The sequence below is a fragment of the Lethenteron reissneri genome, chromosome 29, assembly GCF_015708825.2.
Source record: "Lethenteron reissneri isolate LAM-NWPU_2019-01 chromosome 29, ASM1570882v1, whole genome shotgun sequence".
In the NCBI taxonomy this organism is placed as follows: Eukaryota; Metazoa; Chordata; class Hyperoartia; order Petromyzontiformes; family Petromyzontidae; genus Lethenteron; species Lethenteron reissneri.
Genome location: NC_083807.1, coordinates 6,748,000 through 6,775,557, shown reverse-complemented (window position 1 = coordinate 6,775,557; position 27,558 = coordinate 6,748,000). Strand labels below are relative to the sequence as shown.

General features: G+C 41.4%; 1 protein-coding gene across 9 annotated transcripts in view; it reads right to left on the bottom strand.

Annotated features, from left to right (window-relative positions):
* Positions 1–7,644: 7,644 nt before the first annotated feature.
* LOC133349211 (KH domain-containing, RNA-binding, signal transduction-associated protein 2-like) overlaps positions 7,645–27,558 on the bottom strand; it is a 46,693-nt gene continuing 26,779 nt past the window's right edge. The window contains exons 6-12 of one of the 9 annotated variants that reach the window (XR_009755915.1): positions 24,424–24,640; positions 16,415–16,485; positions 13,986–14,044; positions 9,673–10,789; positions 9,521–9,554; positions 9,111–9,154; positions 7,645–7,803 (exon numbers count right to left, since the gene is read on the bottom strand). Coding sequence is in view for 6 of the 9 variants with exons in the window: in XM_061562509.1 (XP_061418493.1) it covers positions 9,523–9,554; positions 10,703–10,789; positions 13,986–14,044; positions 16,415–16,485; positions 24,424–24,640 (466 nt within the window). In the remaining 3 variants the exon portion in view is untranslated. Of the gene's footprint in view, positions 7,804–9,110; positions 9,155–9,201; positions 9,555–9,672; positions 10,790–13,985; positions 14,045–16,414; positions 16,486–24,423; positions 24,641–27,558 lie in introns of those variants that run through there. The other 8 variants (XM_061562512.1, XM_061562509.1, XM_061562510.1 and 5 more) reach the window with 8 other exon arrangements.

Sequence of the window (27,558 nt, the reverse complement as noted above, 5' to 3'; positions counted from 1 at the left end):
GCAATCATGATGCCCAGACCACCACGCAGTAGGACCTGCATTCACCCAGACACGTATCTTTTTAGTGGGCACTGTGGGATTTATTGATTTTTTTTCTCACTTGGACTATGCCTGCGGGGCATGCGAATTGCTACTGGTGCAATTGTTTAAGCACATAAAGCAGCCTCCATGCTATGGGAAGAGTGTTGCCGTGCGCAAGCCAACATCCTCCTAGAGGAGACACTGCAATTTATGAATCATCCTCATTGAACATTCAAAATTCCTTTGACCTTAAAGACACATAAAAAACACTGCTTTAAATAACGATGCCTTAAAATAGCATTTAAATTAGAATAATGAGCAAGATATGATGGGTAAGTGCTATGTCATGGGAAGATAACAGTGGTTGATCTATAGACTGGATCCTTGCCTACGAATGTGAAATTTCGCCCTCTGCACCTCATGAATTCCACTGGAGATGGGCACCACCCAGTCACGTTGTAAGAGCGCCTGGACATTTTGATTTAGACATTGACTATTATGCCTGAAAATATCTGACTAAATTGATAAGTCAATTACTTTTATAATGCAAACTTTGACCTGTAAGACTGGGCCAATACTTTGATGGGCATATGAGATGCCTCTGTCACCACGGTGCTGCTTGAGAGATGATCTTGACTTTCCGTCTCGAGGCCAGGGGTCGGAAACCTGCGGCTCCGGAGCCGCGTTAATCTCTTTAAGGACTGCTTTGTGAAGTAAATTAAGAAGGACCACCGTCTGGTAAACACCACATGGTGCATTGTGGCTCTTGAAATATTGAGGAGCCTTTTTACCGAAATCTAAAAAAATGGCTATTCCTGTTATTTTGGTTGCTGACCCCTGCTCTAGGAAATGATAATCATGACATATTTTAAGAACCGATTCGAACATATGTTATAATTTTATTTTGCATGGATATAGGCACCACAGGTTACATATTTACATGTTCTGCATACTGTATACATATCTAACCAGGTGGCACCGTGGTGAACGTACTGTAACCCCGTGACCTCGGTCCTTTCCCCCATCGCTCTCTTCCCCTCTGCAACCACAGGGAAATTAACCTAATTGTTTTATAAACAAGGTTTAAAATATGCTTGAATTAGATTAGGCTATATACAGAGCTAACCCAAATAACGTTTGATATTTTCTATTTACTTGTGTCCATTTGTCCCAGTGTCTCTCTCTCTCTCCCTGCGTTGCTCTCTTTGTGTCTGTCCCCCATCTGTCCTCATGGTTCCCATTGTATATCTTCCTTTAACTCTCTCCGCGTGTCTTTATTGTCTCTCACCCCATGTATCTCTCTTCTTGTCTCTCTCCTTGTCCCTCTGTCTTCCTATTCCTGGCTTCGCTGTGCGTGTGCCGTATGAATATATGTTGCGCATTTGGGGAGCGGTGGCGCAGCGGTTAGTGCGCTGTGCTACGAACCAGGCGACATGAGTTCAATTCCCGCTCACGGCAACCACCTGAACCGGTGTTGGACCTCACCTAGGTCGACGTAGTCTCAAATGAGTACCTGGTGCGGTGTGTAAACATCGCGATTGGGGCGTTAAAGGTGGTCAGGCGTGGTGCTGGCCACCCACCTCCTCGTGTGCCGTACCGCGGCCTTCATAGGCGCTCGCCAAAAGCACTTGACTCAACATGATCGTGCTTAGCATGTGTATGTGTATCTGATATCTGACGAATGTGGCTGCATACATGCTTTCGTTCCAAACAGGGGTCGCCAACCTGAAATGCTTGCTGAATTCTCTCAACGTATCGAGTAAAGCCACACACGGGTGTGGTTGACGAGCAAAGCTCAATATATGGAGCAAATGTGAGAACACGCAGGATATGTATAATGTGTATGCTGTAGCCATGTAAGTTTACGCTCCATAGAAGCCACTGAATTACGTGGCCTCATTGGGTTTGTAGACCCTTTTAGAAATTAAAATCCATGGAATTAACGAACTTCAAAAATTAGAACAGATATATCTGGGTTTTATCATATCTGGCTTTCCATCTGGATACAGAACTTTACTTTAGAGTGACACACTGAGCCATGCGCTGCTAAGGGAGCTCCTGTCCTATTTGCTGCTCTACACGCTGCTGTCCCTGTCGGATGTATGGGCCAGCACTTCAGTCATTTGCCACCTCTTGCGTGGGTTGATGAGATTCAAACTATCGTGGCCTAGCACTGGCGGAGCCAGTGGGGAGGGGGTATGGTGGCACGTGCCCCCCCGATGATCCGATCGAAATACCTAATTTCGATCGGATCATTGGGGTTTATTAGTAATACATCATAATTTTGCGCCCCACACTGCCACTGTGTAGCATATTATTATGTGCCAGGGACTCTATGAGATGATAGGACAATAGTCTGCGTCCATAATTGGCAATAAGTAACGGCAAAGCAGTTATAAGTGACTCCGAATTGTGCGCAGTTGCGTATACAGTACACGACTTCCCTGAAGGCATACCTTCAGCGAGCGCGATGCCGATCACACACGGTTCGAATTCAACCCTCGATCGATGGCTGCGCCATCGCCGCACACACATCGAATAAAAAGCAAAGGACAAGTCCTTACTAACAACTCCGATCATTTTTATTTGCTGGAGGCGTTGCCCCCCCCCTACCTGAAAATCTTCGCTCCGCCATTGGTGGCAAGCATTGTCCAATTGAACCCAACTTGAGTGTTAATATTTATAGTCACTCGCATTTCTCCGTAATGTGTCACCCCTATTTCCCCGGTTTTCCATTGATACATTTTTTTTATAATTGCCTGGACCGAATAAATTATGCAAAATACGTGGTTGTGCCCCAGCAAGCGCAGTAGGAAAGTGTCCCTAATTACATACAATTAGCTCTCAAATCACCGGGGCAGCATACATAGAGCATGTGGCTAATAATACCCACGTGCAAGTGTTTGACAGCATACAGACATAGCAAAACAATTAATGGTAACTGCTGTTCACTTGACGATGGGATTGCAGACAAGTTGGGATTAATAGTTAATGTTAGATTACAGGAGTAGGGTAGAAGTGCTTTTTCGGACTCTTTTTGTCCGATGAAAAGTATAGCCTTCAACGTCACATTAAGGCGTGAAACTGCCATTATTCATATATGGCGTTCCATCTCGCTCAGAAAAATACATTCGAGCATTTCTGGTGAATTTCAATTTGGTTGAGTTGTAGGTATTTATGGAAATAAAGAGAAAAAAAAACAGTTTTTCTTTAAAAACTAGAATACTGTATCTTATCTTACACATAAGTAAGTCAACCTAAGTAAAATACAGTCTAAATAGGGGGCACGTCTTGAATGCAAATTGACGGCAGTTAAACAGTAATAATATTGGGAAAGACTTATCTACATAATGAAGCGTTTTTTCTCTCTGTCTGAGCATATTAACCCTTTGGATTATAGATACGCTTAACCTTGGAATCTGTTCGGAATATACATGGAGTATAATATGAATTCATAATCCATATTTAAATGTATTGGTTGTTCAATCATCCATCCATCTGCTCCGTGAAAGGCTTAAATGAGGTTATATAGACCTCACCATCTTCAGTACATTTGCAATGGAAAGCGTTGTCATAGACAATGACGAAGTACAAAAAACAACAATGACAGGTGGGTTTTTGATCAACACTACCCGCTTAAATTTTTTACAATTGTACTATTGCTTCCTTCACCTGCATCAATGTTACCTGTGTGCCATTGCTTCAAAAGAGCCAGTCTGAGCTGGACAGACATACAGCAGATCTCTTCTTATCCATAATGATGTGAAAGAACATTGTTGATCCTATTATCCACGATATTTACCCTGCATATCCACGAGAAATAACTGTGGATAAGTGCAGATAAGAATATGAATGTCATTGAATGCCTTATCTGCAAAAAAAAAAAATAATTGTGAATAGGATTCTGATGTAATTTTACAAATCGCATACTGGTCAATACCCTTGGACAACCCGTGAATTACAGAAAGAATTTGCCACGCGGCTCAAAATTATCCGCAACAAAAGATGCGGTTAAGAGGAAGAGTGTTTAAGAAGCGACTGAAGCAGGGGCGGTTTCTTCATTAGGGCGATTGGGCGACGCACCACCAATGTCATTCAACCACAGAGTCACGCTAGCCGTCACTGTCAGCCTCTGGATATAGTCCAATCAGCGTCATGTCACGTTCTGTGGAGTACCGCCTCTTTTGGGGCGATTTCACTCCGGCTGAGAATCGCCCCGAGTGGCCCCATAGACTTACATTCAAAGATGTTTTTTTTCGAACGGGTGCGCTCCAATGCATTCTCTATGGCTTCCGGGAGGGCAAGCCCAAACGTGCTTACGTCATCATACGTGCTTACGTCATCATACGTAAGCACGTTTCATCCAACAATATAATTTATCGCTACCTAGTGGAATCTTTAATAAAATAAACTTGAGTGGTTTGTTTTAATAGTGAGTATATAAACAAACAAGATGTATTGTAAGAGTCACTTTATTTTTCATTAATATTAAAGAAGTGAAGTTGCCTTTACATGCTTAAGCTGTTAATTTATCCATTGCATGGGTGGACCTTATCCTTATCAATCATCCAGACATTTGCCCCCCCTGAGAGATTTTGCAGGAGCCGCCACTGGACTGAAGCATGCAGTGTACAATGCACAGCATGTGCATTGCCCTGTGCAATGAATGCCATCCGTTCGCTGCGTGTGCATGGGCACATACAATAGCTGTGTGCGTGCGCTGGGTGTTTAAATGTCATATTCGAGTGCTAAGGAATGGACAAATACCCTTCAGGGAGCAGCAGCCGCAAAGCCACAATGCAGGGGTAGGAAAACCCGAGCGTAATCAAAACGGATAGGAAGAACAGGTATGAAAAAATAGGAATAGGTTTTACCCTTTCTGGCAATAAAACAGGTGTTAAGATGTTCAAAACCAAATAAAAACGTTTTGCAAGGAATAATGTCTGCATTAACCACACGTACTTGTGGTGAACATGCAAATAAAACATGCTCTGATAAGTTTAACACGTAGGCTTTCACGACTAATATCCAGAATACAGGTTTTTTGGGTTAGATCGTGTGAATATAGAAATGTGTCGTTCAACCTGCCACCACCCGACACAGCCAATTAGTAAGGTTCGTCACGTAAAATAACATGCAACATCGTTACTAGTACAGCACACCAGATTTAGCTGTCGTTAGATTTGGCTGTCGCCTGATGAAGCTAGTTGTAATTACTGGCGAAACGTTGTATTCAGATTGTAAATGTTGTGGCTTTGCTCTCCAACACACCGGTGTGCTGTACTAGTAACGCATCGGCATGTTCTGTTTTACGTGACAAACCTTACTAATTAGCTGTGTCGGGTGGTGGCGGGTTTAACAACACATAATTACACGATATAACCCAAAAAGAAAACTGTATTATGGATGCTCTGGTAATATAAACATGCTCTGATAATAAAAGAACAGGGCTGCACGTGTTTTTTGCAGACACTGCTATACAGATGCTGTGGCTAAAGTAGTTGCTGATAATCGGGGCACATATAAGAGGTATTTTCGTTTAAGGCGCAGTTAATCAACCGTACGGAAGGACCAAGCAGGGTCTTGAGCCGTGAGTGGGGAGCTAAACTGTGACATTTCACGGGCAAGTTAAGCTATTGATTCAATAATGAATCATAATAATGTTACTTCTCACAACTTTGTAGTGTGCTTGGATAATGTTATATTTTTTTCCAAGTGGAAACACATTCAGATAATATATTTTTGGCAAATGAGATCTGAGGAACAGAGGGATTTGAACTCCCTGCACTCTTAGCGTGGCACCATCCTCCAAATCTGCCTTCCATGAACGCAGGTTGATTAGTGTGAAGCACATTATCACCTCTGCAGTTATTCGCATTTCCCAGCCGTCTAATGAAATGTGACCAACTGCATTATCTCCGGCTCTCGTAACACCGCAGGCATTAGAGCAGAAGGTTTCATAATAATAATAATGCCTCCGACAGCTGTTTGTCATCTTTTGTTCATTGTTATGCAGTGGTCAGGTTATGAAATGTAAATAGCTTAATGCAGCGTTTGTACTCTTTACTTAGGACACTGCTGGTGATGTGATGCTGAACGTTCTCTCATAAAACGCAGATCCTCGTGGGAATTGTATGACGTAATATGGAATTATTAACTCAATGAATATATTTACTATCGGTTTACCTTCCAATTGTCTGTATAAGAATGCGTTTGATAGTATAAGCAACGGTGAGCATATGTAATATTAAAAACTGAACACATTGGTCAATAACACTGACTTGAAATATATACTTTTTTGGCAACGTGTCAGGCAATTGCAATGATCCTTCTTCAAAGAACGATACATTGAAATTTAACACATAAATCAATTAACATGTTCAGAAGATGGGTCATTGCCCAAAACGTCAGCTATTGTTTTATTTTAAGGCAGTCTTATTGACCACTGTGTTGTAGTTTTTGTTGTTGTTTTTGCCTATGTACCACTGTCAATGCATCAGCATCACCAACGTAATTTGTTTAGGTAACGTTGCCCTCAAGGGGAGAGCTGTAATGCAGTGCAAACACCACAACTGCATGTTTAATTCCCGGCCAAATCTAACATTAACAAAAAATGTTATCCGAATCTGTGTTGACGCCACCCTCCCTTCCACCCCCTTTACTAGCCGGCACTGACCAGTATCGTGAAGTATGGACTAACGACTCCCAACGTTCGGTATGGCATGAATTGACAAAACACTAAACATTTAACCCATATAGTATTGCTTTTTGAATGTAACACGTTGTATGCGGCTTTGTTATCCATCCCACTCTTGAGTTGGCACACATGTTTAATCATTACACATTGAATCAATAACTGCTACATTAAATAACAATGCTCTTTAAAGCATTCACTATTGCTTCTGTGAAATAGCTAGAGGCACTCACTGACATAATTTGCAGCTGAAGGAAAGGTGCAATTGTATTTAAAGTACCCAGAGAGTTCATAACAATTAGGTAACTACTACTGACAGATGTGTGAATTGTAATACTTTGCTACAGGTTTTCATTTTCGCAGTGAGGGGAGTTTCCTTGATTTCATAACATTAATGTGATATCGCGACTGAAGTATCATAATCTGGGTAGCACACAAACACACAGGTCAAGACGTGCTGTGCTATATAATATGGATATATATATGGAACATAGTAACGGTCATTCAGGGAAAAAAATTAAACAGAAATGTTAATTCCATCGCCTGGTATACATGGGGTCATGGGTATGATCCCTACCCCGACGCCTGTATATTTGGTGTTTGTATGATCTCCCTGTGGTTGCATGGATTTTTCTCCGGGTCCTCCGGTTTTTACCCTCCACTTGGCTTCCATAACTCTCCACATGATAATCCACTTTGTTGCGCTTTCATTTGTGGCCAGGTCACTTCTGGAAAAGAGATCTATAGTTCAATGGGCCTCACCTGGTAAAATAAAAAAAGTTTAGTTTAAATCTCTGATTTTTTTTATTAAAGATCAAGGTAACAAAACGTTTCAATAATTTTTATAGTTGTAAAAAAAACAAGCTTATTAAAAGACACGCATAGGAAAAGGCACGAAAAAACTCGCACACACATCGGTCGATTCTTGCCAATATTGTTTATTATATAAATAATTGATTTTATAAATTGTTAAGAGACCAAGAGGATGTTAAGTAAAGTTGTATAGCTAAAAGGTAAAAACAAATTAACATTTAAACGAAATCCAACGTGAATAGTTGGGTGGCCGGTGCTCTATTCGCAATGTTCACCTGAAAGACAGCAAACAATCTGTATAAGTTCACATTTTAACTTACAAACATAACATAATGATCACACACACGTACAAACGTACATTAAACACTTCAAAAAATCATTCTAAATATTTAAACATATTAGCAATTAATTTCAAAGCCCGCCAGTGACTCGTAACAAGTGTTTTGTTTCCCAAAATATATAAATATTTCCTCAGCTTTCCAGAATGTACTAAATGATTATGTATATTGTAATAAATGTAGGAATGAACAGAGAACAAAGGTCAATGACATTTATATATTGATGCAGTCTATGAGAATGGTATATTCAGGTTTTCCATGTGAACAGTGTTCGGGCTCCCTTTTGAAACAATGGAAAAAAATCACATCAAGAGAATCATGTCATAAATTCAGCTCTACATTTGTCCACCTTACTGGAATATTATTTACGTCAAATATCGTGTCCAGGGACACAAATGAAATGCAGCATATAATTTATTGTGCGGTCACAGTAGAAGCATGGGGTCACATGCCATTACAGGACAAGATAGGCAGTAAATATTTAAAAGGCATTACATGCATGTGACAGCATAGTAAATAACATAAGTTGGGATAAATTACTTATAACAGTGTCAGTGCATCCATCACGCTCCTTGGACAATCCTATAAACATTGTGGGTGATTTGGTGGATAAGGGGTCTTCTCAGCCAACATTATAAGGTACTTTCTAAGGTCTCAATAACCCAATCAACAATTAATTGCATCGTGAATCAAGCAGAACTAGTGTTGGTAGTAATGGGACATGCCAAAAACAGCTCGCCAACTTTAAAGCAACGTGGTAATAGACTTGTGCGTTTACTAATAATCGACACGCAGCAATGAAACTTCAGTTGAGATACTGGTTGATTAGTTTTAAGCATTTATTTCTATTCAACTATGGAATGTGACAGGTGTTTAATGATAATGACTGAAGTTACACTGTGCACACATAGCATACATTTGGCACGCCCACCCTCACCCTTGCTGTTTATGGAGGTTGCATCTCTTACGATGAAAACTCTTTTCAACAAAGTAACTTACTGTGGGCTTATCAGTCTATAAATGTTTCACTTTAACCAAGTCTAACACAATGTCCCTTCACACACGGCAATGCTAAATGACCCGTACAGATGGAAAACATTCCATCCATGCCCTGTTTCTGTGACTGAATGAGGTGTGATCATGTTCATAAATGCGTAGATGCATTCAGTTTTCTTAAATGTAAAGCATATCTATTTAGTCACGACTTCAGAGGGATGCAAAAATTTGCTTTATAAGAGACTTACCTACCAAGTAGTTTGCACCTGGGTACAACAGTACTATCGTTCTCCTAAAGCAAGAAAAAGTGCAAAATTAAAACTCGGCACAACATTCAATTATTTCGCAAACATTTAAGCACATTATTGCCAGTATTCTAAAGAACAATGACTATCACATATTATCTATGTAAACCCATCTGTCGTATCATGTAATCATTATTTTCGACGTAAGATCACAACAAATTGTAAACATTCTGCAGCAGTGCATTGGTATGAATTGCATTCATTAGATTTGTATTAATACAAATTATACTGTGATCCATTTTAAAGATATATTTTAAGATAGTAGCATTATAAACAAGTGTATTATATTTCATGCTCGCTGGAATATTAACATTTACCATGGCATGTATTAAGTTGCTTTTAGTTTGTATTACCTTTAAATTAGTACCACTGGTATTAAGACTCTTCCTGTTGAAATATCAAGTTACATTTTCTTAGTGCATCTCGTAATTAATGTTTTTTTTTTACAAATCAATTAACAAAAATTATGAAGTTTTATGCGATTAAGACAAAGTATTAGGGTTACCTTCTATTGCTGAGGTGCTTATTGCTTTAGAGATCCTTTGAAATCCCCTAAATTCTCATTCGAATCAGCATGGATTAATCAAACGCGCCTGCCTATAGATATGTACGAGGGGGGTTAACTAGCGTTGAGACAACACAAAGGTAACTTCGTTTTAGCACAGCGTTAAAGTTGGATTACTTGCAGGTGAAGTTTACATTTTGAATAAACCGTCGAGTGCAACGGCAGTTAGGCTGCGATATAATTTTCCGTGAATTTCATATACTGTGCAATAATACAACCGTTAGTCAATAGACCAGTGCGATGCTCTGAACGCAATTATTTTGCAATGTTTCAAAGCAAAGTGTTTACGTCACTTATAAGATTAAAGTATTAACCGATATATTTAAAACAGCACACAGAACTACGTAATAAGATTACTTTTATTCATACAATAACATTTTATGCGATCGATTTAAGCAAATATGATTAATTCAGCATTATAGATTACGATTCAAATGTAAATTATGTACAAAAATTATCTTACTTTAATTCGCATTTAATCATTATTGATAGCAGGGTACTTACTTTATATTGAACATAAATTGTGCCATAAATAACATTTGCCTTTGCTTTTAAATTGCATCTATTTAAGTATGAAAACAAAACTGGTATTTACTTAGTGTAATTGTTTAAAAATTATTAGATCTTCATGCTTGCCATAATTAGAATACACCTTAAAACAAATAAGGTTTACAGACAGCTTGCGTTTTAAAAAGTTGTTAAATTGCTCATGATCGTACTTATTCATCCGACAAACTACATACCATAGACGTATAGGTTTAATTATTTCACTACAGACAAGCGGTAGCTGTAACAAAATTTGGCGCACGCAAAATGCAAAATGTACACCAATTCGTAGCAAAGTACGCGAAATGTGTGCGTCAGCATTACAGCCACAAAGTCTAACACTACGTTTTGAAAATGACACGCGATGAAGTCTAGAACAGCAGACAAATATTCAGTGCACAACAAACAAGATGTCAATAGATACCATAGGGGTGTTCCCTGTTGGCGCCCTTCATGCTCCACACTGGCGCTGCTTTGAGGAGGCCATTGGTATTGGACCACCCATTTTGACCTACAGCAACAACGACGACCGACTCAACGTTAGGGCTATGTGATCGCTTGGTCCTGTACACGTTACAATACAGAATGAACGTGGAAGCGTGGCGAGTAAATGATGCGTTGTTCAATGAATGGTTGATAGAAGAAGTGGGATTTTTTTTTCGAAAACTGACGTGCGCTTCATTCTCCCGGAACAATTTGTTGATGTGCTGACAATGTTTTATCAGCCTTCTTTCCGATTCTAATTATTTATAGGTGTCTATGTCTGAAGCAGAATGGTCTACTTTCTCATAGAAGCTTTGACCAATACATATTTATGTTGGTGACCTTGATCCAATCATGGAAATGGCAAGGGCCAGTCTATTTATACAATGCTAATTTTAGATTTCACAAGTTAGTAATCATTTAATCAACCCCGGAGGCTTATATAAGCAGAAATAATGTCTGACCGGGTTTTAAATTTGCACGCTATGTGCACAGGAGCCTGAACTTCAGTCACTAGCTTTTACCAGACTGAAGGCACATCCGCTTTACGGCAGCAAAGCCTTTATGTGCTGGTTTCACTTGTTAATATGCTTCATCAGCACAAGTAAAGCGCTGCTTCTGACGCATGTTGTGCTTTGAGCTGTTATAGGGAACACATCCCCCCTTTCACTAATGGGCCAAAAATGAAGGTGCAGATTTGTACTAAAATATCAAATAACATGGTCCAAGATGTCACAACAGTTTAAACTCTGCAAAGCAATGTGGGAAAAGGTCACGGTATTCTATTTCATGAGTTGCAATGTGCATGCATAGCAGAGTGAACATATAAACAATTAAATGCTGTAAGCATGGGCTTCGAAATGTATAATTAAAATGTTCATATAAGCATTACATTTGGAGCATAACACTGGTCAACACACTTTTTCTGGCATAAGGTATTGCAACGGTTTAAAGGTAATTTTGGGGTGCTGATTCCAAATCTGGCATCAGTTTTTGTCTATCACATCAGGTTTTTTAGATATCAAATATTGCATTCTCAACAAAAACTGCAGAAGGAAAATATTAAATAAATGTGGATATCTACATAATATGATATTATAAACACACTATCCTAATAATACAGCACCATATTTTAACACTAAAGCAGTCACTGACTCGCAACAACTTGCAATCATAAGTGACAGAGTTAATTTCGGGTAAAATCAATGTAAATGGGGTATGCCGATAGCATAACAAGTAAACCCGTAAAAACAAAATTTTTCACTATAAATACTTTATATGCGTGGCATCGGGGCGGCTAGAGTCATCTCGTCCTCTGGCTTGAGATGGCTGCCACCTATGGGTCAGATGATTGTCTGGCAGCATTAAACAATTGGTAATTAAATATTTAAAACATTTTCCCTAAACAGTGTAAAATTTAGGAATTTTTTTTTCTCACTAAAATGCATTGTCACGCACAACGAATCTGTGTGCAAAATGGCAGCTCGATTGGATCACGGGAAGTGGGTATAAAAACGACCGAAAAATTTCCACGGTCTGAAGCAAGCAAGCAAGCAAACATAATATTGTTGACCAGTGTGAGTACGACTGTTACGATTGAAAACAACGTATCATCTCAAATGCATACCAGTTCCATATGAACAAATCAACAATGTCACGTAATTCACTGAATATGTCATCTAAAAAAAAATCAGATTATTGCACACGGAACGTGCCACCTAAATGGAATATGCAGTGTTGGATTTATAATCGTAACATATTAAATTCAATCCACGGCATAACTGCATGCGATGTATTTGGGCCGAACCCCTTGTCGATCCACTTCTGGAAGGCCCCTCCCACACGAGTTCAGCTATGGGGGAATTGTTATGACACTTCACCTTGCTGGTCAGTGTTAATTGGTTGAGGGGACAGGAGGGGGCCAGGTATTGTTCAGATAATGCTCTCCACTGATGTTAGCCATGGTCAGCAATGAAACTTAGGTCACCGTGGGGTTCAGAACGCAGTGTAATAACCAGGGTACCACTGCTCTCCCTCTCCCCACTGTGAATGTATTAATTGACTACTATATTTACCCCCTCATTAATAATCATGAACAGGTTATATCCTCATGGGACCTCCTTTGCCAGTACCAAAATATGAGAATAGGTTTTCCCCTTTTTTTCTGGAAACAAAACAGGTGTTAAGATGTTAAAACACCAAACTGAAACATTTTACAAGAAATCATGTCTGCATTAACCACAATACTTATGGTCAGAATGCAAACAGAAAACATACTCTGATAATATATGCATTGTCTTTGAAACTGATTGGTCCACACCAGAGACAGCTTTCAAACGAGTAACTGGTGTGTGAACATCGCCACTGGGGGGACAAAGGCGGCCGGGCGTGGTGCTGGCCACCCAACCCCACGTGTGCCGTGCCGGCCTTCATAGGTGCTCGCTAACAGCACTTGCCCCCTCCAGTCTCACAGGCTAAACGGGGGGTCTTTGTCTGTATCCTGTGTGTGGAGGGGGGCAGCGACTGCGTAGTGATTCGCGCACTGCACTACGAACCCGGCAACCCGAGTTCGATTCCCGCTCACGGCCACCACCGGTGGTGATTATTTGAACCGGTCCTGGGCCTCCCCTAGGTCTACTCAGCCTCAAACGAGTAACTGGTGTGGTGTGTGAACATCGCCACGGTGGAGACAAAGGCATGGTGAATCCAAGTCCCGGGCGAAATCGGGTAGAAAAGCTAGTCATCAATAAAACTGAACATTTTGGGCCAGTCTGAATTAACTGCCATTATATCCTTCTTTGCGAGGCCTGGTGACCACGCTATGATCACATCTTCGCCCCACCTGTTCACTCAGTTTCATCTCGTTCTGCTGGACAGATTCATATTCGGGAGTCATCGCAGTGCCTGCTAAGTGTTCCACTAGCCCAGGGGTCGGCAACCTACGGCTCCGGAGCCGCATGCGGCTCTTTACGGGCTGCTTCTTGACGATATGTACGTATGTACAGTATGTACTCAGATGCATTGCGGCTCTTGAAATACTGAATTTTTTACCGAATTGGAAAGAAATGGCTCTTCTTGTTATTTTGGTTGCTGACCCCTGCACTAGCCCTTTAATCCACCGAACCAAAATTGGTGCTGTATATGTGGGTGTTTAAGCTCGAATAAAATCTTTCAATTCATTGTCTTTTTAATGTCCGTGTCAAAGTGCCAATGCAGATTCTCACCAAAGTCATCGTATTCTCCCAAAGTAAGGGTGTAGCTGTAGTCACAGTATTCTTCAGCACTGTATAATAAGAACATACCAGACAACCATTCATATGAAAAAAAAATGTCAAAACATTCAAAGTACAGGTGGTCCTCGGACATATGTCAGGTTATGTTAGGTAATGTTCCTAGAAAAGGTGCCACAAGTTGAAACGATGTATGTCAAGAACTGTTTTCCCAGAGAAACAATTATATTGTTTATATTTGAAGAAAGTTAGATTTTTTTATACGAATACATATCGCATGTTGAATCGACTACCAATCATATATAGAATACAATGATATTCTTACGAAAAGTTATTACCTTGATTCCTCGTAATCCTGGCTTATTTGGACTGAATACAGTCATGGCCTTTCTGCCATGCTCTTTTCAACACCATCACGAAATCACTGACCTTTCCTTTCATCAGCCATTTTTAAGGTTTAAATAAATAAATAAATGCTTTTCCATCAGCTAATAATGCAGAGAAGGTTTAGCACCGGAAGGCGAAGTCGGGAGGCAGATCAACTGGGTGACATCCTTCCCCCACACCTCCGATTAGTACGGTTGGCTATGTATGGTGCAAAACATGTTTAACATACATATGTAATGAGCGACTTCCGACACACGTCGAGTAGAAGGCTTCTTATTTATTAAGAGTACACAGGGCGATACACTTCGTAACGCGGCTACACCTAGGCTGTCCAAACACGCAGCCCATCTCTGTCCTGCGCTACGCTGGCTGGTTGACGAGCGTAGCGGCGGCGACAGAGCTGGTCTTGCGGAAGAACAGCCACGTGGTCGAAGACGAAGAGATGACGATGGCAGCGACGCAACCAGGACCCAGACCCCACACTAACAGCCTCAAAACTCTGGTTCTGTGCTCCTTATACGTATCTGCCTGGCGTGGCCAAGCTCCACCTCTGGCCACACCCCTTTCTAGAACCTATGAGACCCTTCGGGATGGTTCCCGGAGCTTCTCGACTGACACTGCCCTTAACCTTTACCCTAGATATGCCCCTTCATAATAAGGCATTATGTAATGCAGCTATAACTGTAATTTCCCTTACAGACTGGCAGGTGTCACCCTGTCATTACACATACATGCGTACGTATGTTTGTTTGTCTGCAGAACCGGCGCCTGAGTCAGCGTCATTGCTGTAAGTGCGAGTCCAACCGCTGTGATTAACAACGCGGCTGTGGCGAATGGCCACCTGCCGAGAGTGTGGATCGACGTAAGTCGAACCGACTTAAGTCGAGGAACTGCCTGTACTGCTTAAGCATCAATCTTCAGTCGTGTGGCAGAAATACAATCCGCTATACAATAATCACAAGTTTGCTGTAAATTTGTGGATTATTGGCGGTTCGCGACTGCTTCTGTAATACATAGCACACCTTGACGGATTGAAAGAGTATCGCGGACCGCAAAACGGCAATCCGTGGCAGTGGCAGAGGGGCTAACGCAAAGCTGCAATTTTTATATTTTAGCTTTGCATCTGCACAGACTAGGTGTGCTATTCTGGCAAATCGCCTGATGATGCTGGATGTAATTACCAGCGAAACGTCGTACTCAAATTGTAAATGTTGTGGGTTTACTCTGCAACACACCGGTGAGCTGAAGTAGTAACGAATTGGCGTTTTGTTTAATTGACAAATCCCTTACTAATTTGGTGTGTCTGGTGCTGGAGGGTTATGACACATTTATACTAATGCGATCTAACCCAAAAACCATTATTATGCATAATGTTGGTTTCGAAAGTCTACGTATTAAACTAGGAGTGCTAATGTGACATGTTTTGTAGGTTTTGAGACTTGGATATCAAGTGTAAAAATGTTTTACAAATATTTTCACTTTATGACAAAATTGCCTAATTGGGTCTTAGAAACACCCATAACCTTATAATCCACCAATTTACTGCAGATTAATTTAACCTAAAGTCACGTAGTTGCACTTCTCCTTAGTCCGCACATTATTTGTTGATGAATGGAGTCGCACACAGCTTTTCCTTCCATAATCCGTGCCACACTGCATTCAAGCAACATTTTTTGCAGATGATAGAACCTCCCCCAAATAATCCCATATCAACACGAATGTACTGTATATGATTATAGAATGTACTGTATAATCATATAAAGTACATTGTGTATATGTTTTCACTTTTCTAAAACATAATTATGCAGATATTTTAGGACTGGTTTATCATTTTATTCACAGCACAGGTTTCACTTTAATATACATGTATTCTAGTTGTATGATCATGTTATACCAATAATAATCATACATTTTTGATATCACACCTTTTCAACCCAGAGCCCTTCATTATAAAATGCGGTAAACAGTGGTATGACACTTCCAGTAAACTGCATTTTCACCTTACACACAAGAGTAAAGTACATGTATTCCCATACCTGTTAGTCTGGGAGGTACTGCCGGCACCATAGTCCTCTTCGTATCCATTCTCATACACATCTTCATAAGCCTAAGTAGATTAAGTCACATGTAAGTAAGTAGAAGATTATATTTTTATGCTGTATATGAAAAAAAAGTTAAAAGTTAATTTGCAGTGAAATGAAATTAGTGAGGCGTGAGAAGTGGTTAATGAGGAGTGTGGGCGACACACTCGGTGGGGGTGATGCACGAAGGTCGCAATGAACCCTGCCGCGAGGTGCCACACGCACGCCCACATGGCATCTCATCTGCCAATGAGATGGTGACTCGAGTCGATTTCATTCGCAATTTTAGCAAGGGAGATGTGCAGCCCTGTAATTGCCTACTCACACCGCTGCTTGCGGAAGGAAATCCAGTGAAGGGAGCTCTGGAGAACCTATTCCACGCTGCTCATACGTCTTGGAAGAGCTTAGAGTACCCACACCTTACCCCACCATACATGATCTACCGATCGACTCATTCCATTTTAATATATACATTATAATAATACCTCCCAGTATAAACCTTGGCTTGGACACACAATGGTCTATTTTTTTTACATTATGTTGCATCCAGGGAGTAACACTAAAACGAAAACCAGAGCGAAAAGCCGGCTTCCAACCATTTTTTTTTCGGGATACAATCTGAGCCAATGATTTTTTTTGGCTCGAAATGAAAACTCCTCAAACAAGGGATGTGGTTACAGGTTTCAGAGCAGTTTTGCAAAAAAATATATATCTAAATAAATACTGCACTTTGCAGTTCAAATTGTAAATTAAGGTGTAAAAAAATTGCTACGACCTCTATAAGCCAATAACATGGGGCTGCAGTTGCTTGGTGAGATGTCTCATATATTGCACGGTCTGTTCTGGATGACCAGTCGCACACTACTGGAGAGTTTTTAAGTTTTAATTTGTATATAATGTATCCGCATCTGCCATGATTTGTGTGTATGTGCTTTAGGGTGGACCATGAGCCCTCGTAGAAGATCAAACCCAGGGATCTTCTGTGTTGGGTCTTTCACAAGGTGTTTGTTTGTGAACTCCATTCAGCTCTTCAAGCTTCATCGGGGTTGAACTTGCATTGCTGAAGCTTAAGCGTATGGGTCCAAAAGGGCTTGCATGATTTCAAGCGATGAAGAGGGATATTGTTAAGGTCCTGATTAATGGCAAGACGACTGTTTCCCTCGATTTGCAAGATCGAGGGAAATAGCAGCTGCGTCCAGGCCAGGATCCCACTTGTTCTTCAGGGATCACTGACTTGACGAGGGGGCCGATTCTCCAGATCATGATGATGATTATGCCCTCCAGGAGTGTATAGGTCGTGCACAGGAGTGATATTGGCCTATAGCTTTTCGGGTCATCAGTTGGCTTACCCGGTTTAGGTACAGCAATGACCATCATCTTCCACCATGCTTTTAGGATGCATCCAGTTTTCATGTTTTTGGTGTACAGTTTTTCCAGTCATTGCAGTGCCCTAGGGTCTAAAATGATAGAATAATTCTGCAGAGGAATCATCTCTGCCGGCAACCTTGCATTTCTTCATTGCAGCCAAACCCTCTCTCAATTCCTCTGTGCTGATGGCGGTGGGGTTTGTGAGGAAATTGAGGCCAATGTCTGGGGTAATTGGCAATGGATCTCTCGTTTGATGTTTTTGTCGAGCGGTATTCTCCACTAGTTTGGAGGCTATAGAGTTGGGCAGGACTCTTGCGGCCCAGTATTCTGTTGGATTAGCAGCACCCAGATGTAGTAGGGCCCTGGCACAGGGGCTGGAGTGTGTGAAGTCCAGCCTTCAACACACTCAATGCACCGCTGATGTCTGGCTAAAGACTCTCGCAGGACCTTTCTGTTGTCACCTTCTCACAAAGCTGCTTGGCGATGGTCTTGTAGCCCATTCCAGCCTTGTGTAGGTCTACAATCTTGTGCCTGACATCCTTGGAGAGCTCTTTGGTCTTGGCCATGGTGGAGAGTTTGGAATCTGATTGATTGCTTCTGTGAACAGGTACCTTTTATACAGGTAACAAGCTGAGATTAGGAGCACTCCCTTTAAGAATGTGCTCATAATATCAGCTCATTACCTGTATAAAAGACACCTGGGAGCCAGAAATCTTTCTAATTGACAGGGGGTCAAATACTTATTTCCCTCATTAAAATGCAAATCAATTTATAACATTTTTGACACGCGTTTTTCTGGATTGTGTTGTTGTTATTCTGTCTCTCACTGGTCAAATAAACCTACCATTAACATTATAGACTGATCATTTCTTTGTCAGTGGGCAAACATACAAAATCAGTAGGGGGTCAAATACTTTTTCCCTCACTGTATATAGCAAACTGTGCTAATCGGAGGTGCGGGGGAACGACAACAAACTAATCGGAGGTGCGGGGGAAGGACAACAAACTAAACACAAAAAGCAGTTTTAAAGAAATGGCTCTTCAATCCAGATTACATCATATGCGAGAATACAGCAGTGAAAAATAAAAAAGATTACGTATTATACTTCAGAATGGACTATAGTGACATGGAATGAACTGGGGAATATGCTTAATTTTGAGCCAATGCCCTGTGCACGATGAAGCAGTGCCTTCGTATGTCCACAGATTATTGTCAGTGAATAGAAGGCTATCTTAATAATTGTATCATTTTGTATATTTTATTTCATGACTTATAGTAATAGATCGCTGAAAATCGTGTCCTACAATTAAAGCCACTTCGTTGCAAGCACATATAGTACTTGCCATGTTGTTAGAATTACAGGAAAAACTACTGAAAAATACACGCCAAATTACTATGCGTATAATACCCTCATTTCGGCAAGCGACATGGCAAGCATATATAGCTATATGTGTAATTCCTTCACAATATGAATAATTTTATGTATAAAGCACCTTTCATTGAGGGCCTCAGATTGCTGTACAAGACGCAGCAGACACAACATGGCAAATAACTCACAATAAAATAAACGGTAAAATAATTAAATAAATGTTGCTAAGCCATTCGCTGAATTATCTAAAAGTTTAATAAACGGAAGTGGACAGATCACATTTAAGACGAGCTTTCAAAATGTCTATAGACTCAAGATATCCTGATGATATCCTGATGTCTTGTGGGAGGGCATTCCAGAGTCTCGGGGCTGCTGCACGGCACACAACTCGGTCACTCATAGACCGAAGCCTCAACCTAGCAACACACATGGGTGCAGTTTGTCTCTAAGGTAGGCTGGGGCAAGGTGGTTATATACTTTATATATTTTATAGGCCAACATGGGCATGATATGATCTGAATAAGGGTTTTATAGATCCTGCACAAAGTTAATAACTTTATCACTACACATTTTCAAGAGCACTGATATGAATATGGAATTGGTTATTATAAAAAGGTACTCAAGAGCTCCAACCACTGTGCATCTTAACACTACTGTGTATTTCAAAGTTATTCATAATTTCTTAAGTGCAACTGACATCCTGGAGGTATGTTCACATACACAAGTGTTGGCCTGCTGTTGCACGTGTGGTTCTTTCCGAGCTCTACAGCATAGATACTGAATGAAATTATTTTTACAGGGTACGATTTCAACCAACTGGTTATCTAATCACCAGTACTACCGAGACGGACTGTGAAGCTGACTCACACACAGCACTCAGACGGGGCTTCCGGGTAGCTGCACGGTATATGATCCCACATTAAGCCACTATATAGTGCAATTAATTTCATGATAGATTTTTTTGTAGAAATACAAAACATTACTGAAGCTTTGCAAGCTTATTGGAATAATTTGGCCTGAGGCATTTCATTTTCGTTATATATGCATGAGGTCTTAAAGAAAATCACTTAATCCACCAGAGCACATTTTTAAAATCCAGCAGAGCATTCTCATAGAAAAGGGATTATATTACAGTATTTTGAAAATTGTATTTATTGAGTTATTCATATTTTAGAATTATATACGTATTAGGCCACTCCTTGATTTTACCGACATCTCTTGCAAATTAACAGTAGCTCATTTTCATTTACATCTGCAAAGTAACCGTAACAACTTCCATTCGAAAAAATAGTTAACATTGCAAGATAATTACATCTGAAAGTGGTGACAGAATCCATATATATAAAAACAAACACAGCTGGGGTGGTACAAACTAATTAAAATGTGTTGCAGCCATATAGACTTTCATTGAAGTGAGAGTCTGCATAGACTATAAACAAAAAAGTTTCGTCTTCAAACGTGTCAAGACATGTAGATGGCTCGTATTTCCCCAGTGTTATGAGCTTATCTTGCAATTAGAAAAAAATGTTCGTGGTACTTATTTGTATCCAGTACACAACAAAGACACTGACCACCATGTAGTGATATTTAATGACAAATACCACCGTTCGTGAGCACCTACTGAGGCTGACATGGTACAGGGACATGGGGGGGTGGTGTGCCCAACACTGCACTTTCGCTTCCGTGGTCTCCTCAGTGCTGATGTTCATGCACAACGGCGAGTACTTGTTAAAAATCTGACAGCGGGTTGAGACATTGTCGCTCGTCAAGGATGCGCGAGGCAGGGAATCAAACCGAGGTTGCCGGGATCGTACCCACCGCAGTCCCCTCTGACATGTGCACGCTCTGATGCAATTTCATGTTCCCAAAATAAAATATCTCATGTCAACAAAATTAGGAGTCAAACTGGGAGCGGTATTTAAAATAAGTCACACTTCGCCTCCAAACATGTTTTTTGGTCCCAAAATTTTTGACACCAAAACACAACCTGACTACTCTTATCACCTTTGCAGCTGTGAACAGAAGCAATGTAAGAAATGCGTTTCACGTTTCTTCACTTGCCGCAGTGAATGATATCATACACAGCACATATGTAGTGCCGTATGGTTTTACTTTTATTTAAAACTTAAAAAATACATTCCTTTCAGATTGTATTGCCAATTTATTTTCTGAGTTGTAATATCAGAGTTGTGTCCCGAGACGTGGAAACGTCATTCTGGACTTTCCCCGGTCAATGGACAATCACGTCGTGTCAGGGAATGTGGCCCTGCAAGATGACACCAGAGAAGTAATTCTGCGGTCATTGCAATAGATGTCCCTGACTACAACACTGGATAGAGGGTGCTCTTTCACCCTCTTCAAAGCTGACTCCCCACATGTGTCCTAATTCAATTCAATTCATATCCACAAGCTGCGATCGACCAAATCAAGTGAATACAATTAACTGACTTTTTTGTGTGCAGTTATCGGTGACTAAGTTGAGACCATCGGCTTGATTCTTTAGAAAAATACCTTTCAAATCATAATAGTGGTTCGCTTTTTGTGCCTACGTACATGAAAGTGGTAATGAGCAGCCGAAGGATATTTACCCATGAACACTCCCACTCACACGCATTCATGTGTGTATGTGTGCCGTCAAAAGTTGGCAGTGTCTTCTTAGTTCAACGAGCATTAGAGGCGTACATTCTAAATTGCTAAAGCAGATAGTTGTTCCACAGGACACCAACTACAGTATTGATTTGGCCTAAAATTGGTGTATATTTTATTGATTCAGCAGGGATGCTGAGCTGAGTCAACTCAACAGGGATTTGAACTCTGAGCATTGTGAACGTGATAAGGGTGCCCTGCCACACTTCCACTCGGTGTCATACATGTTCAGTGGATACCCTAGCGAGCACCTTGTCTAAGCTGGAATATCAATAAGCACATTTTTAACGTATTGTACTTGTGTAGGGGCATAGTGTAGTAGCATAGCGCTGGCTGCTGGCAGGAAAGCGGATCTGCGGCGTACGGCAGCCCTGACGTCAGCAGGCCAGGATATACACCAGAGGGGGATCTAGGGGAAAGGCACAGAAGGGGCACTCCAAGAACCGCGTGTAGGTTCCAGAAAGGGGGCTTGGCTGGGGGCGGAGCCAGGCCACGCTGCCAGTATAAGATGGGCCCCTGTAGGGGACCTCGAGGCTGTTGTTGGAGTGGGATCCCCGTCATGCTGCTGAAGTCTTCGTCACCGATCTGTTCGTCGTCTTCACCATTCTTCTCATCGTCTTCACCATTCTTCTTGTCATCGTCTCCATCTTTACCATCTCGGGGTGCCACCAGTCAGGCAGCCTACCAACTGAGTAGCGTCGCCGACAATAGACGGACTAATTATTAAGAGTGTCAACCCCGATTGCTCGTCTCCGAGTATGTCACTACACTTGTGCCAATATTACAGCACAGAGGCTATGATGAAGGTGCTATATTGCACAGATAGGTATAGCCTGTCAGTAGGCGGTCGATGTTATTACGTGGTTTTATCCAATTAAGTAATTCACGAGTTATTATTTTTTATTTGCCAAAGTTTGACCGTGACGCTGGCACACAAAACCCACGCTATTTTTTTTCAAATAACATCACGGGATCTTGAACATCCACTGTGAAGCAGGCTACACAGATTTTTGTTTAGCACATCCATAGAATAACCAGGGCAGCTGCAGGGCTCGAACCTCTGCAACAACGTGACTATCGCCACACAACACCGCCTTTTCTCTCTCTCCCTCCAGTACTAACTCTGACTCACTGCTGCACTAGGTATTAATTTAGACTGCAATAATGTAGGAAAGGCCTAGACCAGGCACCAATTGCCGGTGGTGATTTAAACACCAAAATATCTAAAACTGGGTGACCAGGATCATAGAGTGAAAGGTCTTAATCACTGTGCCTTCTACTTTGCAGTGCATGTGAATTCAGGAGGTAGCAAATCACTTCTCTGCCACATTCAATTTTTCGTAGTGTACACTCTGGCAAATAAACACGACAGAAAACATCAAAACCTGCGGCATACTTGCCCATTCGATGTGTAACTTATAATGTCTGGCACAAGCTGTGCTTTACTCTGTGCATTGACCAGAAGGCTCATGTCTTTCCACACTTCACGACTAACTTCACCTCAATCACCCGATGTGATGGCAAGGCTTTGCCTCATGTGCCACCCTGAGGATTATGGTGCACGTATGTAATGCACAAACTTGGAGACATGGCCATAATCAGACTCTTGAGAGTGTGTGGCCAGTAAACTCCATCAAGATGGCACAAGCTTCATCAGGCGACAGTAATTACAACTAGCTTAATCAGGTGACTGCTGTCGCCTGATGAAGCTAGTTGTAATTGCTGGCAAAACGCCGTACTCAGTTTGTAAATGTTGTGGCTTGGCTCTCCAACACACCGGTGTGCTGTACTAGTGACGAATTGGTATGTTCTGTTTACGTGACAACCCTTACGAGTTGGCTGTGTCGGGTGGTGGCGGGTTTTAACGCCACATTAATATATTTACACGATCTAACCCAAAATCTCTATTATGGATGATTGAGGCATCGTTCAATGATTGGGGTATTTCATTTCTAGGTAAACATTTCGTAAATAGGTACACTAATTGTGTTGCATCTGCCGAATGCTGCTGCTTTGATTATTTACGGTTATGTCACCTGGTCCAGGAACTTTCCCTTTTTGTCACACAGTTTAAGCAGTGTTTATTGTTTCACATGAAACCTCTGGCACTTTCTCCTCATCATCTAAAAAAATGGGATGATTCTTGGTAGTGGGAGAAATAAATCCTGTCTGTCTCCTACAACGCGGTAGTTGCATTCCTGTAAAATCCGTGTTATGGAAATATCGCGCTATGATATATAATAATGGGTAAAGCACAGTCCGCGATAACACGTGAGATGTGTATGCAGGCTGCACAAAGACTGAGGCATGTGGGTAGCATCTATAAGCATCCAACAGCATCCCGCCTCATGTGTCGCTACACTGAGGCAGCCGTACAACTGCTTATTCCTACCCGCAGCGACGTAGTTCCATTCACTCAATCGCGTTATGTATAAAATATGCGTTCCCCAATAAATTCATGGCATTCTATCCAATTCGCGTTATGCAAACAACAACACACAGACTGTGTAAGGTTTCGTAGCGGGAAGCCATGAACGAGCAATGGCATCAAAAGGAGTCCAAGGATCAGTAAGCACTCACGTAGTCCTCCTCGTAGGCCTCCTCAGCCAGCGGGAGCGGCAGTGGAGGAGGTGGCGGCGGAGGCGGCGGCGCCGCTCGATACGCGGCGACTGGCCGCATTCTTTGAGGTGCCAGGACTCCCCTGCCGGCAGGGAGAGGGGGTGCCAGTGCCCGGGCCAGGGCGAGGCCCCGCGGGGCGGCCATTCTCCGGGGAACCGCTGAATGTAGCCCGCGGCTGCTTTGAAAAGAAACGATCAGAGAAATGAGACGCGGAGAACTAAAAAACACTTGCGCAGCGATGAGTGTTCCCTTGCGCACTATGGTGGAGCCGATAAAACCAATGAAAATGGACAACAGCAAATGCTATTAATAACAGTTCGACATCCATCAATGTGCAAATTGTATTAGTCTGAGTTATTTAATGTTTATTTTCTAAGTTTTTTTTTACAGCCTTCTGTCAGTCCAAGCTGAATGACGGCCTCCAAACACTCACATACCGATTTGGTCAGGGGGATTGTGTAACCGCATTTTTCCCACATGAGTCCGTGTTGTGGGCTGGTAAATATGGAGGCACAAGAGTGTTTCAGTCATCACCGCTGTTAACCACAGCTGGACTTGGTGACATTTTTAATACTCGTCAAATTCTCAAATGAAGCCCTCCATCAAGGCTGTTTACAATACAGTGCACATGCCACCATGCCACAGCTGCAACCCTTTTTTCATTTGCTTACTCTATAAGACTTTTTAATAAGCTGCTTGCATTTATTATGTTTCCTCAGCAAAACATTACTATCCCTAGACTCCTGGATGATTATATATTTAAAAAATGTCAATGAAAAAAAGTTAATGTAGTGGGATTACTCTCCAACAGACTGGTGTGCTGAACTAGTAACTAATTAACATATTTTGTTTACATGAAAAATCTTACTAATTGGCTGTATCGGGTGGTGGTAGGTTTAGCGATACATTTATATGTACACGATCTAACGCCAAAAACCTCTATTACGGAAGAAAAATATAACTTGTCATACAGCAGATCACTGTCGTAGAAGCCAGTGTGGCAAGACTTGGTATTATTACCTTGCTAGGGCAGAACTTAACCGACTATGAATGTTACGTCTGTGTCCCTGCAGTATGTAATCTTGCCGATAAAATCCTGCTCTATATCCCAGCCCCCTGCCCTTCACCGCGAGACGCTTCAACACGTTTCTGAACACATTCGTCCTTGCTGTAAGTGTCAGAGTTGCAGTTGGCTTTAAATGCTTTCCACAAAAGCCCAATTGCATTCAAATTGTAACACTACCTCTGTAAATTCAGCAAGTGAAATAGGCGCCAGTGAAATACACAGACCAATTTCTTATTCCGGGGGTAACGTGTGAGTTTATCCCCATGTATGTTCACCTAATTACTGGCCTGAAAGAGCAGGATTAAGTATTTGAAGAAATGAAAAGTTGGCGACGTGGATATTCATAAGGAAACATATTTGTGTAAATACAATTACGTAACATGGCAAAAAGAGGCAGGCTTCCTGCTTTAGGTATTCGAAAATAAGATTCAACCAGAAACAGATCTGAAATCATATGAATCGACCACTTTGTCAAATACATAAATGAAAATCTACTGTACATTGGGGTTAGTGACTGCATTACCCACATTTATGTATGTTCACATTTAAATATCGCGATACTGATTCTGAGTAGAATAAACTATAGAGTATTTCCCCTGCATGGATATTATACATAACCCAAAATAATTTACATTTTTATGAAAAAAAAAATTCTGACTGTTGATGTGAAAGTTTTACGTCCACTAGCCTTTCCGTTTTTTTACATTTCAAATGAGTTGAATGTTGTAGTTAAAACTCCTTAACCTGACACCGCACTCTTACCTGGGAACACTGATTTAGCGAAGTTCAAATGGATCATGGGCTTTAGAATTATTTCATTTTAAACTTGTAAGTTGAACTCTTCCCATTATATATTGACTCAATGTTATTTTTGTATATGTAAATATGTATATATATCCACATATATGAACAATTAATCGATGGAGAGAAAACGAAATGCATATTGCCAATTATGTAGCGCATTGGCAATTCGATTTGGAGCACGTGTAATAATACAAGCACAGACCACGAATAAGCAAAACTAGACTGGCGTTGGTGGACGGTGAAAATATTTGCTTCTCATAATCCCCCCTGTGCATTTGTGGAAGGTGACCTTTCACAACGTGGATGCACTACAGCACTGCCCACCGTGTGAGCATCAGCCAAAGTGCAAAAATTGGAAATGGGAGCCCGATGTGCAGCCTAAGCCCACCGTGCAGTACGAACCAAGATCAAGCCCAGCAAACAGGACTTCCTCACCTTCAGCGTCTGCAAGGTGGAGGACTCGTCTCAAAAAGGGCAGCCTTCCCGGCAACTACCATTAAGACTGGGCTACATGCAACGTGAAATGAAATGCAGTATTGCCGCATCGACCTGCAGCGTCGCTTCCGCAGTGGCTAAGCAGACTCGGGCCTGGTTAACACTTGGATGGGTAGTTACCGGGTAAAAGGCAGTGATATTGGACACAGACCGTTCAGTAGGGAATGTAGTCCCTTTGAGCTAGCGATCAACTCACGTTCCAGTATGGTGCCCGGATGGTATCGTGCTCTATTGAGGTGGCAATTTTCAGAATATAAAATTTAAGTCCTGCTCAACCTGTGGGCATTCACGAACCCGTGGTGCATTTTGATAAGCGAAGCAAAGATTCATTCTCATAATATCCTGGTCAAATTACTTGTGCCGTAAGATCTCTGACTTGGTAACATTTTTCATTCTTCACCAATTCTCAAATAAAGCCCTCCATCGAGTCTGGCTGTTTACATCCACGTGTCCTGTCAGAAAACCTAAAAATACCATAATGTAAGTAACAATTTGAAATTTCCAATTTGAAGAGCCTCGCTGAATCTCCTAACGCGTATTACGAGCCTCTTGCTTGGCAAGGAAGTCCAATTTCTTAAAAAATATGTGTGCGTGTGTAAGAGAAACCACAAATTCCTAGACAAAGTCCACACCTACAAGAGAAAAAACAATGAAGCTGCACAGAAACATACTCGCTGTCCTTCCCTGGTAGGTTTGTTATTGCCCAGCATGTGAATGCGTTGCACACATAA